General features: G+C 35.1%; 1 protein-coding gene across 2 annotated transcripts in view; it reads left to right on the top strand.

Annotated features, from left to right (window-relative positions):
- The window catches only part of LOC150082857 (5-oxoprolinase), a 234998-nt gene that overhangs the window by 171331 nt on the left and 49643 nt on the right, over positions 1-14024 (top strand). For both annotated transcript variants that reach the window (XM_090376873.1, XM_090376872.1), the window contains 2 exons: positions 1513-1587; positions 9378-9460. In XM_090376873.1, coding sequence (XP_090232999.1) covers positions 1513-1587; positions 9378-9460 — 158 coding nt within the window. The remainder of the gene's footprint in view (positions 1-1512; positions 1588-9377; positions 9461-14024) is intronic.

Genomic DNA, 14024 nt, shown 5'->3' with positions numbered 1-14024 from the left:
TTTACACCGATATTATATAGTTAATTATAAAAACCCATAAGGATTATGCCTAGTGCATTTAATTTTCCAAATACATTACCACCACACCCTTCTGGCATCTCTCATAATGTGGATATAACTTCGCAACTGAGATGGCTTGTTGTATTACCTGGGTACCTACCCGCTCACTGATGACGAAGCCAAAAAGCTTCGAAACGATCGTCTGGGTGGTGGTACCGCTGAAAATAAATAACAGTAGCCTTCTCTACTAGAGAAGCGTTATTTATTTGAAGTAATTCAATAGTAGCTATCTTGTTGTGAAGGCAACCACATTATGAGATACATTTAAAACGATGCCTTCTACGCTACAATCGTAGCTCAAATATATGGGTTAACTATGGTGTATTTACACCGATATTATATAGATAAATATTAATGCATAAACTCTATATACTATGTTATACTATATACTGTGTTAGCTATGTTACTATGTTAACATGTTAGCTGTGTTAATATACTATGTTAGTTAATGACATAAATAATAATTATATACAAATAATAATAATTATAAACAAATAATAATTATATTCATGTCAGTTGGTTGAATAGGTATGTGAGCTGAATAGTCTCATGTTCATTTAATTGCAGGGGGGAGGGAGTAGAGACATTTGCCGCCAGGCACCGCTTTGGGGAGGCATTGTGAAGACACCAGATGGCACTATTTATTCATTTATTATTATTATTAATTTATTGTAAACGAATTCTCTTGATAAATAAAATTGTATTGTATTGTATTGTATTGTATTATTATTATTATTATTATTATTGTAAACGAATTCTCTTGATAAATAAAATTGTATTATATTGTATTGTATATTGTATTAATTTATTGTTATTATTATTATTATTATTTATTTATTATTATAATTAATAATAATTATTATTTATTTATTTATTTATTATTTGCAAATATATTTACAAATATATTAGCAAATATATTACATTGCCTCCAGGTAGGTGCCTTATAACCTTCCTGTTACTCCGTGTAATGTCTTACAAAAACTAGACATATTAGAGGAAAACTGAAAACAGATACAGAATCAGCATCTAAAGATCTCTTCAATCCACATTTTTTTCTGTATTAAAAATGCTTCTTATTTGTGCTATCAAACTTTTATTTTTTAGTTGTTATATTTATATGAGTTCTTCATTTTGCTAAGTAATCCTTTTTGTTATCATCTCAGTCAGATGCAAAGGTATTAATATAGTGCTATAGTTACCTGTGCTAATATTGTAAAATTAAATATGATGCCACTAGGACAAATTTTAACCAAGATTTATGTAGACGTTTGGTGGGGAATATTCAGCATCATGTGCAAGTTGTGTTAGCAGAAGGTGAAATTATGTGATAAAAAATGAAAAAAAAAACTTTTATTTAGAAAAATATGTTGAATATAAGTTTACAAAAAATATTGAAATAATTAAAGCTGAAATAAATAATTTATTTAATTATTTTCTTTCTAATTAATTTAGGGTTGCATGAACAATATTACTTTTGGAGATGAGGATTGTGGATATTATGAGACAGTAGCTGGAGGTGCTGGGGCGGTACGTATTCAAAATATATATTTGTATTTGCACTATAGAAATGATTACTATATATAATATGAGCGCTATCTTTTAGTCATATTATGAAGTGCTGTGATATCATAAATTTATAATTTACTGTTTATTATTTGTTTGTTATTTGGTTTTTAGGAGCATTAGCAACTAAGGCCATATTGCTCTGGAATATGCGGTGGTCATTCCCTGACCTTTCCGCATCCTCCGTATTTGGTGGTGACTTACTGTTTATCTCACTCATTCTGATCACACTAAAGCTGTGCCAATATCATAGATTATTTTCCATTTAAGGATATTAATTTTAAATTTATTGTTAAGGGGATTTCCTGGTGGGAGTAGATTTCCCCCTGACTGATTTTTGGTTTTTCAACCTGCATAAAATACAAATCAGTCTATGAATTTGTATTTGTCTAGATGCAATACACTATAAACTCTACAAACTCCAGCATCTTATGAAATGATGCCTTATGACTGAAGTAGTTAATGTGCCAAAAATTCCCAAACAACAACAGTTTCCCATTGGGATGGGATCAGAAACATCAACAGCAAATATGATTCTCTAACAGAATAATTAGAAAATCACTTGAATTATTTCCTTGAATAATAGTATTTTTTGCATCAAGATACTTTCCATAAGGTAGGCACTTTTTAAGGGACAAATATTCTGAAAATGAAATTTTGCTACATAATTACTGTTTCACTTGTTTCTTTTTTTGATGTTGTCCCTACAGGATTTTTTGAGACAGTTTTGTTCCAATTTTAATCTAAGACTAGTCGCTCTTCAACTAACTCAGCACTGATTAGTGGGCAGTGCATAACTATGATAGATAGTTGTCTCTGAAAAAAAAAAAAAAAAAAAAAAAAATTTATCCTTACACATATCATGTTACCATTCCATTATAATTACAATATGCTGACATGTCATTATAAACGATACTCTGTTTATACGAGTTCATTCCCTTTTAAATAGGAAATCAAACCAGAAATAAATAAAATCAAACAAAAAGTTCTATGTGATGTTCAATTTTTAATTAGATATGTATTAAAAGAGCACAGAGAAGTAAAAGTTAACATTGATTTGTAGTATCATCTTTTCAGGGTTTGGGTGCAGATCTCTCAAACAAATCTCTATTTGGTCAAACAAATAGAGATTTGTTTGACCTATGAACATTCATGGCATCCTTGGTTGCTAGCTTTCTCCTGTGGTAGTGGAATCAGGATCTGGTTTGAGAGACTAGAAAATATTTATTCTTCTGATGTGTTCAGTACATTTATGTTGTTTATATAGATATTTGCTTTGTGTACGAAGAGTTGATTTCATTTGGGGATGTCATTGCTTAATTTTTTATCCCTGGAAGTTCATCACAATATTAAATAAAAGTTTAACAATTTCTATAAGTTAATTGTTTCTACTGAAATAAAGGTGATGAATTTTCTAGCTGGTTTGCATTTATGTTAGGCTTCTTGAGCTCTTTATTTATTACCTCTCTCTCTCAGTTGTGGAGGCTGAGATAGGAGCCACAGATATATTGTCATTAGTTGGCTTCAAGTCATAGTTATCTCTAGAGTTTTCTGGCTTTTTCATTCAGAAAAAATTACCTTAAAATGATATTCCTCCATGTATTTTTCTGCTTTGTTGTTCAAAATACAGCAGAACTTCTCTATTACAAACTTCTATTTAACGAATTTCTCTATATTATGAATTTTTTCGCAAAACATTTCACCTTGAAACAAAATTACACGTAAAATTAATCCCATATAGTGAAGTGCTAGTCTCTGTATAACGAATTTTAAAAAAAAATTAGCAAAAGCATTTTTCAAGATTTTCAAGCATTTACTGCCAAACAGCTGCTCAAATATACAACCTCCTTCCCTCTGAAATTGCTCATTAGCATCTGGAATTAATCATCCTTTTGGTGAACACATGTGGCCATTGACGCCTGTAGGAGGGTCTTTGTTTCATTTTTATTACAGTCATAAAACCAAATGGGTTTTCTTAAAAGTGGTCATGAACTTTGCAATAAATAGGGGTAGATCTGTAAATTGATGTTGGCTAAGGAGAAAACGAAATTCGCTGCAGGTAAATCTTTAGCATGCTGCGTTGGCAATACATAGAATGCTTCGCTAGTCAGTTTTTAGTAATGCCTACTGAGTGACATTCACTTTTCACCTCAGCCGTACCACATGACCTTCCTATCAATCATTATATGATAGTTTTTGTATATGTCCATTCTCATCTAACTTGATTCCCAGTAGATGGTTTCATGATATTTTTAAAATTTCATTCTTCTAGAACGATTTGGCCTCAATCGCATAGGCTATATGCTCTTTTTTTTTTTTTTTTCCTGAAAAGTAACATACAGTATACATTAACCATAAATTTTCTTTCGTGTATATATGAATGAAAGCAGAATAAAAGAAATTCACAAAGTTGTATATTTCTTCAAAGTGATTGATAGGAAAGGTCATGTGATACTGTTGAATTGACTAGAGAACGTCATTGAGTAGGCGGTACTAACAGTTCAATATATGGCCAGTGCAGCAAAGTTTGCAGTGGCTACACGGTGTATGTATCGGCAAGGGCTGCAGTCGAGTAATTTTTACAGTTGTGGAAACAATGCCGAAGAGAAAGTGTTTAAGCATTAATGATAAAGTCAAGATTCTTCATGATGTTGACCAGGGTTTTAAGGAAAAAGATATTGTGGAGAAATATAGCATACCTACAAGCAGTTTATCTACGAAAAGGTAGAAAAGGTTAAAATCGAGAATCAATTTTAAATGCAATTGAAGGAGGAGCAGACAAGAAGCAAATTAAGTTGTGTATATATGAAGATGTTGATAAAGCTGTTCTAAAATGGGTGCAAATGATATGTGAAAAGAATATACCAATATCAGGTCCAATAATTAAGCAACAAGCTCTGAAATTTGCATAGTCCCTTGGACATACAGAATTTAATGCGAGCACTGGGTGGTTAGATAAATTTAAGAAGCGCCACAGAATTGTGGAAAAGGTTATTTGTGGAGAAAGTGTTAATGTCAGTGAAGAAGATTGAAACAGTTGGAGGAACAACACCTTAAAGTAGATTTTGGAAGAATATGAACCTAAGGATGTTTTTAATGTCGACGAAATGGGTTTATTCTTTAAATGTTTACCTAATAGAACACTTGCTTTTAAGGATGATAAATGTTTTGGCAGAAAACAAAGCAAAGAAAGAATCACTGTGCTAGTTTGAGCCAATATGACAGAAAGCAAAAAATTAAGACTTTTAGTCATTGGAAAATCAAAAAACCAAAGATGTTTTAGAGGCACAAAAATCTTTGGAAGTTGACTACACCTTTTATAAAAAAGCATGGATGACAAGTGATATTTTCGAAGAGTGGATATTAAGACTAGACAAGCATATAACAAAAGAAAAAAGAAAAATCATGTTGATTACTGACAACTGTCTGGCACATCCTGCCAGTATTTCTGCCAAACTTAAAGGTGTGAAGTTGTTGTTTTTACCACCAAACATAACATCAGAATTCCAGCCAATGGACCAAAGCATTATTAAAAAATTTAAATTCATTATCAAAAGAGAATAATAATGAAGATTGTCAATGCATTACGAGAAAATAGAAATTTGGAGGTTGCAATTAACCTTAGAGATTGCATCTCTGAACTGGCAAAAGTTTGGACAAACGATGTCACTGAATACACTATTCAACGAACAAGTTGAACTATCCCTTTCACAACTGAAAAACTTTTGAACATTATTAGAATCGTCCAGAAACATTGAAAATGAAATAACACTGGATGGTTATGTTTATGTAGATCAAGGTCTGGCTATAACAGAACATCCAAACGAAGATGAAATACTGCTGAACAGTGCTAATAGATGCGACCATGTTCACAAAGAAATTAACGATGACGCTGAAGACGCATCAGAACAACCCATAGAAAAGCCAACTCGCAAAGAAATGATTCACACTTTTAAAACAGTTTGTCTGGGTATAGTTTTGTGAAAATGTTCCTGATAATGTTTTTAATGCTCTGAATAAATGTGAAGTTTTTTTTGAGAATCACACATGGATTTTGTTTAAAAAATCAGTTAATCAGTTAAAAATCAGTTAATCTTGGTGTAAGCAAATTTTTTATAATTTATGGCCCTTTATGTATGCCATCAACATTTAGTTTATGCAATCCATTTAAAGCCTTAAACACTTCAGTAAGGGCTCCTCACAGGTGCCTAGTTTTCGGACATTGTGATTTGTAGAACTCCAGTCTTTCTTTTTAAGATTATCCCTTTATGCACCTAACTAATTTTTTTGCTGCTCTCTCTACCCATTTTAACAGTTCCTCATCTTCGTCCTTCCTAAAATGAGGCTTCCAAACCTGTAAGCCATACTCAAGATGCAACTTAGCCATTGCCATATATAATGGGATAATCACATCCTTACCTCTGCTGTCAGATTCATTGTATACCATTTATAGAATCCTATGAACTGTCCCAACGGTTCATGGGGGTTCTTTTTTCATTCTCCGCTGCCTTGAATGTGGTACTGCCAAATTGGTATGTTTTTCTGGGATTACTACTACCCAAATGCAGTACTTTGTTTCCCAATTTTTTTGAGTCATGACCCCCTTTTATAATAGCCAAGTAACCTGTGACCCATGCCACATTTGCATAAAAAAGCATTTTTAATAGGGTAAAGAAAACACATTAAAAATAGCTTTTTCAGAATATAATTCTAACCTAATATTTAATGCGATGGTTATACTTGCATCTGGGCAACCAGCTTCAAAATTCACGGCTGAGTGTTTGTTAGAGCCAACCTCATGTCATCCTCAGTGTACAGTCTGTTTCTTGCCTTTGTTTTGATATGAAGAAGCATTGAAAATCCACTCTCGCAGGGATATGTAAAGGCAAATGGAAGTAAAACTCAAAAGGCAAGCATGGTGACATTTTGATATGACTGATACACAGCACACCAGAACTGAGTCAGCAATTTTTCATAAAACAAATAAAATTACATGCCAAGGAATCATTCCGCAGATCCAAGAATTCATCCTGTACTTCATTGGGAATGCTGGCTACATTCAGGGAAGCAGAGAATAGGTTTCGTACTAGTGCAACTTCTTCTGTAAGCTCAGGAAAGTGCCACTGAAATTCTTTATCAAGGGATTCAAGGTGCCCAGTAAGCGCCTCCTTCAGATTCTCATCCAGTTCACCTTCAGATTCCTCTACCACACTGCACAGTTTTTCAAACATGGAAATGTTTCCAAGAATTATTTTCCAATGCCAGTTTTGCAGCTTGAATACAAATGCCTGAAGATTGTCTTGAAATTGGATAATGTGTGTTTGCTTTCCCTGAGGTTTCAGGTTTCAAGTCTAAAATGTCTGCTAAGTAAGCCACTCTTTTCTTCCAAGCTTCATCATTAAAGTAAGCCACAAGGTCATTTTCCCTTGCACTTCCAAGAACAACTTGATTTCATCTTTCAACTCAAAGACACGATTGACAACATTTCCTTTCAACAACCAGCATACAGCAGTGTAGAAAAGAAGAACCTCATGATCCGAATTCATGTCTTTACAGAGTTCTTTAAACAGACGGGTGTTGAGGGCCCCAGATTTGATGTAATTCACAATTTTGATCAAAGAATCAAGTACCCCTTGCAGAGGAGCTGGAAGAGTCTTACTGGCAAGAGCATATCGGTGAATCATGCAGTGAATGCCCTTTGCTTGCAGAGCAAGGTCTTTTGCTTTTGTCTGAAAGCAGGACTATGACCCTAGCATAGATGGTGCTCCATCTGTACAAACCCCACAGACATTTTTCCACTGTAGTCCTCCAGTTTCAAAAAAGGTATTTACCTTTTCCATAATATCTTCACCTTTTGTAGTAATTTCAAGTGCACTACAAAACAGGAACTCTTCTTTGATGTCATCTGAAGGAATATATTTCATGAAGACAAGCAATAGAGAACATGAACTTATGTCCATTGATTCATCAACTTGAAAAGAAAACAATGGAGAACCTTTGATTTCATTCAAAACCTGCTCTTTTGTGTCTACGGACATATCTGAAATGTGCCTCTGAATAGTGTTATTGAACAGAGATATTTGTCGCATCTTTACCTTGCTGGCATCCCCAAGAATTAACTTCACCATCTTCAACATGCAGGGTTTGATGACCGTTTCTCCAATCGTGTAAGGTTTTTTTTTTTTTGTTTGGCAATTTCCAATGTGACTTCATATGATGCTTGCACTGTTGCTGAACACTTCCTGTAGGATCAAGTCTCTGACATCTGAGACCAGGTTCATGGCATTGAAAGAACCCCAAATCCTTTTTAGTATGTTCTCAATACTCTGTCTCTAAGTGATGTTTCAGTTTTGAAGGTTTCATAGATTCAGCACTGAGAATGACATTGCACAAAATGCATTGTGGCTTCTCTATGCCATTGCTGATCAAGGTGGTAAAGCCAAATTTTAGATAGTCTTCTGAATATTTAAGTTTTTTTCCATGGGTATGGATTTAGCATAGATTGATGATGACCTACTGATGCTCTTTAGATTTTTGAAAGTGCAAGAAGTAGCTAACCCGCGATCAACAGCGAATGGCTAGTTTCTATCATGCCACCAATAAAGGTGGTTGGCTATTGGCAAACTAAGTTTGTGCCAGTTTGCATTAGATGGCCCTATGTGGACATTATTGAATTACATCATGGCAAACATGGTGGCATCAGCAAAACATATGGGGTGATCTTCAACTGCTTTAAGAGAGCAACTCACCTTTATTCAACAGTCCATATTCGACAGTCTGTTATTCACACATCGAGACACTGATTAAAAATGAATTTTGATATGGAATTTTGCATCATAGTGAATATTTTTTTCAGTTTACTATTTGTAACATAGAATTTTATTCTAATGATAATAACACTGCACTTGTATATTTTATTTTTAGGGAGTGAATCAAGTTCTGCTGCGATGGAAATTTGAAAATATTAAAGGCCCGCCATAGCAAATAATTAAAATAATATAAAATGTTTAATGTGTATGAACACGGCAGGCTTTTAATATTTTTTAAGTATCCGCTGCAGTGGACCTTAAGTCACTTCCTTTCATTTATCAAAAATCAGTGTTACAACCACTAGTAGAATATTTCAGCGTAGCCATATGCCATATTGAAATAAATTAGTGTTGAAAACCTTCGTGGTGAAATTTCCTACAAAAATAATTGCAACTAAAAATAAATGTGGCAACTCCCCAGAAAACACTTTGCGACCCCCTTGGGAGTTGTGACCCACAGGTTGGGAACCCGGGCTCTAGGGCTTATTACAGTAGCATATCATGATTCCTGTCATTAGCCTTTGTATCGTTAGCAAACTTAGAAGTTAAACTTGATATGGCATCATTGATACTGTTAATAAATATTGAAAACAATAAGGGGCCAGCACTGAACACTGAGGGATCCCACTAATAATGGTAGTTCATAAAACACAGTTGTCATTGATGCATGAGATTGTTATGAAAAAAGGATTTCAGAATTTCTGGGCTCTGCCTAGTAAGTACCATGGAGAGTACTTTGAAGGGAATATGATGTAAAATTTAGTAAGTTAAATGAATCTTTGTTGTTAAATATAATCTTAACTTTTTGGGGTACATCTCATATTAATAAATTAGTCCCAGCTTTATGCATTCATTTTCAGATTAACTTTATATATAAATAAGTGTAACTTCATATGAACTGCAGTATTATTGAGTAAGAGGATTATATTTTTAACCATAATTTAGGGTTCCAGTTGGCATGGTAGAAGTGGTATTCACACACATATGACAAATACCCGTATAACTGATCCTGAAATTCTTGAAAAAAGGTAAGAGCACATATTAATTGAGATTGGAATTTTTTTTTTCCCAGCTACTATGAGATATAATAATTAATAACTTGCAATTGAGAAACTTGAAAGTTTTTAACTTATAATATTGTAAACCCCTAAAAAGAAAAATACATAGTGAGTATAGTTATAAATATTTTTATACAAAACTTTTTAATGGGCTTAATATATAAATATTCAAATAGTAACAAATAACAATGAATGACACCAACTAAGCATCCAAGTTAAAATTTAGATTTAATAGGCAGCAATATTCTACTGTGGAAAGCTAGGTACTAGATTTGCAAATATTGCAATGGTATCCAGCAAACTGGAGCAATATATAAATAGACTGAATATGCAGCTATCTTAGGGATACAGTTATTGAAAGTTGCTGCCATTAAACATTTCAAATGTTTCTGGGAAGTTCCTTTCTCTCTCCTAGTGGGAGATGGAAAATATATGCATAAAATAGGAAATGCAAATGAAAAATGAATGAAATAAACAACAATTGAACTTAAACTTAGATGTAACTTAGTGCAAGATTATATCAAGTGTCATAATTGTCAATCACCAATAAATACTGGCATGTGCAATGGGAATATGAGTCATTGCAACTGATAAAAATATAATGGTTGCTGTTCACATCAATACATAGCTGTTGCTGATATCGGTATTTTCAGGTGACTAAGAGTGATGTGAATTGTCTGAGCCAAATCAGGAATTTGTTCTGAGGTAATTGCAAGGTTGCTAGTAAAATGGAAATCTTTTCCCAATGTTGTCTATATATAAATACTGGATCCTGAAGCCAATTTAAATATCGGGTAATTTACCACAAGTAGATGGATGCTAACATTTTCAACTTCTGAATGTTCTCTACCACCACATGCATCCTTCTTGGTGCTCTGTAGAAGGAACCAACTTTATTGGTCTACTAATGCGTAAAGAGTTGCTAGGATGTTTTATGCATTATTTAAATATCGTTCATTCCAAATTTCAGCTCTATATGAGCTACTGCTTACTGTTAAAGTGACAGTGTAATTATAACTGAGAGTCTGGGTGCGAGGTTAGCCTGTGCGGACATTGCTCCTTAAAGCTCTTCAAACAGAGAAGTTTTTCCTGATTTATTTTCTGCTTTATTAGTTTAAATTGTCATATTAACTTATTTTCTAGAGTAGCTTTATATTCCTAGTTACGATACTTAGTTTAAAGTTTAACTTAGACAGAGATTTCGTAGATATTACTTAGTATCGGTAACGGTATCAAATCCACGTGTCACAAACCAAATTTTTTTTTTAACCAAATTTAGTCGATTTATTAACCAACTGTTATATCAAATTATCATCTATAAGTAGATTATAGACCTAGTCAGGATCCTTAGTTTATTCTAAATTGAGATAGCGAGATTTGGAAGCTAATCAATACTTACGAGTCCGTAGAAATACCGTTCGTGATTCCCGCCATTTTTACACGATAGCATAAGCTTAGTGTCGTATAGTGCATAATATAATATTGTCAATTAATCAGTAAATCTATTAATCTTGATAAACTTTATTGTCAATTAAATTGTACTTTTAACTCTATATATATATATATATATATATAACGACTTAATCGTAACAAATAATTAATACATAACTATAGTGGTACACGTGATACGGAAGTTGTATAAAGGGAACTCGTAGAAAACACTAGATACCGAAAAAAATATATATATAACATAACTGTTTTGGGATATAACTTAAGGATTTAATTTTTGTTTTGAATTTTATTGAATTAAATCGGAATCATGACTCTGACCAGAGCAGCAAAGCAAAAGGCTCAAGCTAATGGGAGTGCTGTGGTTCAGGGGAGAACTGAGGGGGGCAGTTGCCCTCTGAATCACAGTCTATTAAAATGCACTGTTTGCTTGATGTTTGCGGAGCAGTCGGGTACGGGACATGATACTGCCAAGGGGGATGTCTTTGTGTGTGCACGATGTAAGGAGTGCAAGGAAATCAGGCGACAACTCAGCGTTGTTATGGGCCTTTATGAGAGCTTGAAGGACAGGGTGGATGCCCTCGAAGGAAATAAATTGAGGGGCCCATCAAGCTCTCAGCTGCCCACATCAACGCCAGAGCTTGCACTTGGTCATCAGGCAACACAGAAGCAGCCCCCTAGGCAGAATGCGCTGGTCCCACAGGAACTAGTAGTTGTTGGTGACTCTATTGTCAGGGAAACGGGGAACATACTTTGTAAAAACGATAGGTGGAATAGGACCAGGGTATGTCTGCCAGGGGCAAAGGTTGATGACGTTGTAGAGCGGATATCATCTTTTAAGGGCACAAAAGGTGATATAGTTGTACACGTTGGCACTAATGATATTAAGAGTAGGAGACCGGCGGAATTACTTAGCAAGTACAGGTCACTGTTGAAAAAAAGCCGTGAATTAGGGTTGAACTTGAAAGTGTCTGCAATTCTGCCCAGACACGATAGGAGGGAGTATATGATGAGAGCCTTGTCGATCAATTCGGCCCTGGAGGGATTGTGCAAGGCTCAAGGGGTAGAATTTTTTTCAGCCTGGACTGTACTTGTTAACAGGAGAGATTGCTTCTACAGGGATGGGATACACTTAAATAGAAAGGGTGCAAGAATTTTTGCTGATGCTGTCGAGGCAGTGTTAGGTGGGTCGGAAAACTGCTAGTTGGGGGGGATACAAGGACTAATAGATTAACAGTAGCCACTGGCAGAGGTGGAAGTGATTCTTGCACTGCTTCTATTGAAATGAGCAGAAGTCTGAAAAACAAGATGCAGGATATTTCAGAGACTGCTGGTAGTCATTGCGGTACAAGTAAACACATGGGTTGTGTTAGGGTAGCTAAGAATAGAAACAGGTGCATGTATACCTGCGTGTACACCAATGCTAGGAGTTTGGTAAATAAATTTGATGAATTTGAGGTATTGCTCAAAACATCAAAGGCAGATATTGTTGGGATATCAGAGACGTGGTGTCACACAGATATAAGTAATGCGGAACTGGAATTTGGGGAATACAATGTGTATAGAAAGGATAGACAGGACAGGAGGGGAGGAGGTAAGAAACACATAAAGTCCAAGGAAGTGAAGCCAGTCGACATCGATGGACAGGGCAGTGTCGAGTCAGTTTGGTGCGACATAAGCATAGGGAAATCAAAATTGAGAGTAGGAGTGTGCTATAGGCCTAATGACTCTGATGAGTATAATAAGATATTGTACAGGGAAATAGAGTGGGCCAGTAAATCTGAGAGTCTTATAATGGGGGACTTTAATTTCCCAGATATTGACTGGAATTTGTGGGTTGGTCACTCGCACACTAGCAAGGCTTTTGTGGATTTATTGGATGATTGTTTTCTACATCAGCATGTTCGTGAGGCAACAAGAGGGAGCAATACTCTTGATCTGATTATCAGTAGTGATTCTTCATGCATTAAGAACCTGCAGATAAATGAACCACTAGGTGGCAGTGATCACAGTGTGTTGAAGTGGGATTTACTCAAGGAGGTAACTACCATCAGAGGTAAAGGGAAGGGTTTTTGTTTTCGTAAAGGCGACTATGATGGTCTGAGACAGTATTTAAATTCTATACAGTGGGACCAACTGATGATGTTACCAACAGCAAACTCAAAATGGGAAGCATTCAAGGAACTAATCTTGGAGGCTACCAGGCTTTACATACCAACTAAGAAATATTGTTCAAGGTTTAGGCCTAAATGGTTGTCAGATGAGCTAATGAGACATGTGGCAGAGAAGAAAAATGCATGGGATACATACAAATTAATGGGTGACATGGAAGCCTATGATAGATATAAGTTGGTCTGTAACCAAGTCACAAAGGAGATTAGGCAGGCAAAGGCAGACTATGAAAAATCCTTGGCAAAGGATGCAAAGAAAAACAGAAAAGAGTTTTTTACATACTTGAACTCGAAAAGGAAAGGGATGAATCAGATTGGTCCACTGGATATTGATGGTTCAACAGTTGAGGATCCTGCTCAGGTGGCTAACAATCTAAACGAGTATTTTGCATCTACATTCACGCATGAGGAGTTATTCAGGAAGGAGAATGATGTAGGTAAAGTAAACATTGGCAGTGAGCTGGATGATTTTGTAATAACTGAGAGGAAAGTGGAGGAGAGATTGTTGAGGATAAACATAAAAAAGGCACCTGGGGTGGATGGGATCTATCCAGTTATATTAAAGGAGGCAGCAAAGGAAGTATGCAAACCCCTAGCCATAATTATGAGAGCTTCTTTGGACTCAGGGGAGGTGCCCATAGACTGGAGATGTGCAAATGTAACCCCAATTCACAAAGGAGGATCAAAGGCTGACACAAGTAATTATAGACCTGTTAGTTTAACTTCTGTTCCAGGTAAATTAATGGAGGCACTGGTTAAAGAAGCACTGCAGGATCATCTAGACAAGAATTCAGTTATAGCTCAGACGCAGCATGGTTTTGTTAAGGGCAGGTCTTGCCTGACCAATTTGATTGGATACTATGATGTAGTCACAAAAGAACTGGATGCAGGGAATAACTTTGATATTATATATT

Source organism: Mastigoproctus giganteus, chromosome 7 (genome assembly GCF_048544385.1).
Source record: "Mastigoproctus giganteus isolate SK-2022 chromosome 7, ASM4854438v1, whole genome shotgun sequence".
Taxonomy (NCBI): domain Eukaryota; kingdom Metazoa; phylum Arthropoda; class Arachnida; order Uropygi; family Thelyphonidae; genus Mastigoproctus; species Mastigoproctus giganteus.
Note: the sequence above shows the minus strand (reverse complement) of the source record. Positions and strands in the feature narration are given on the sequence as shown.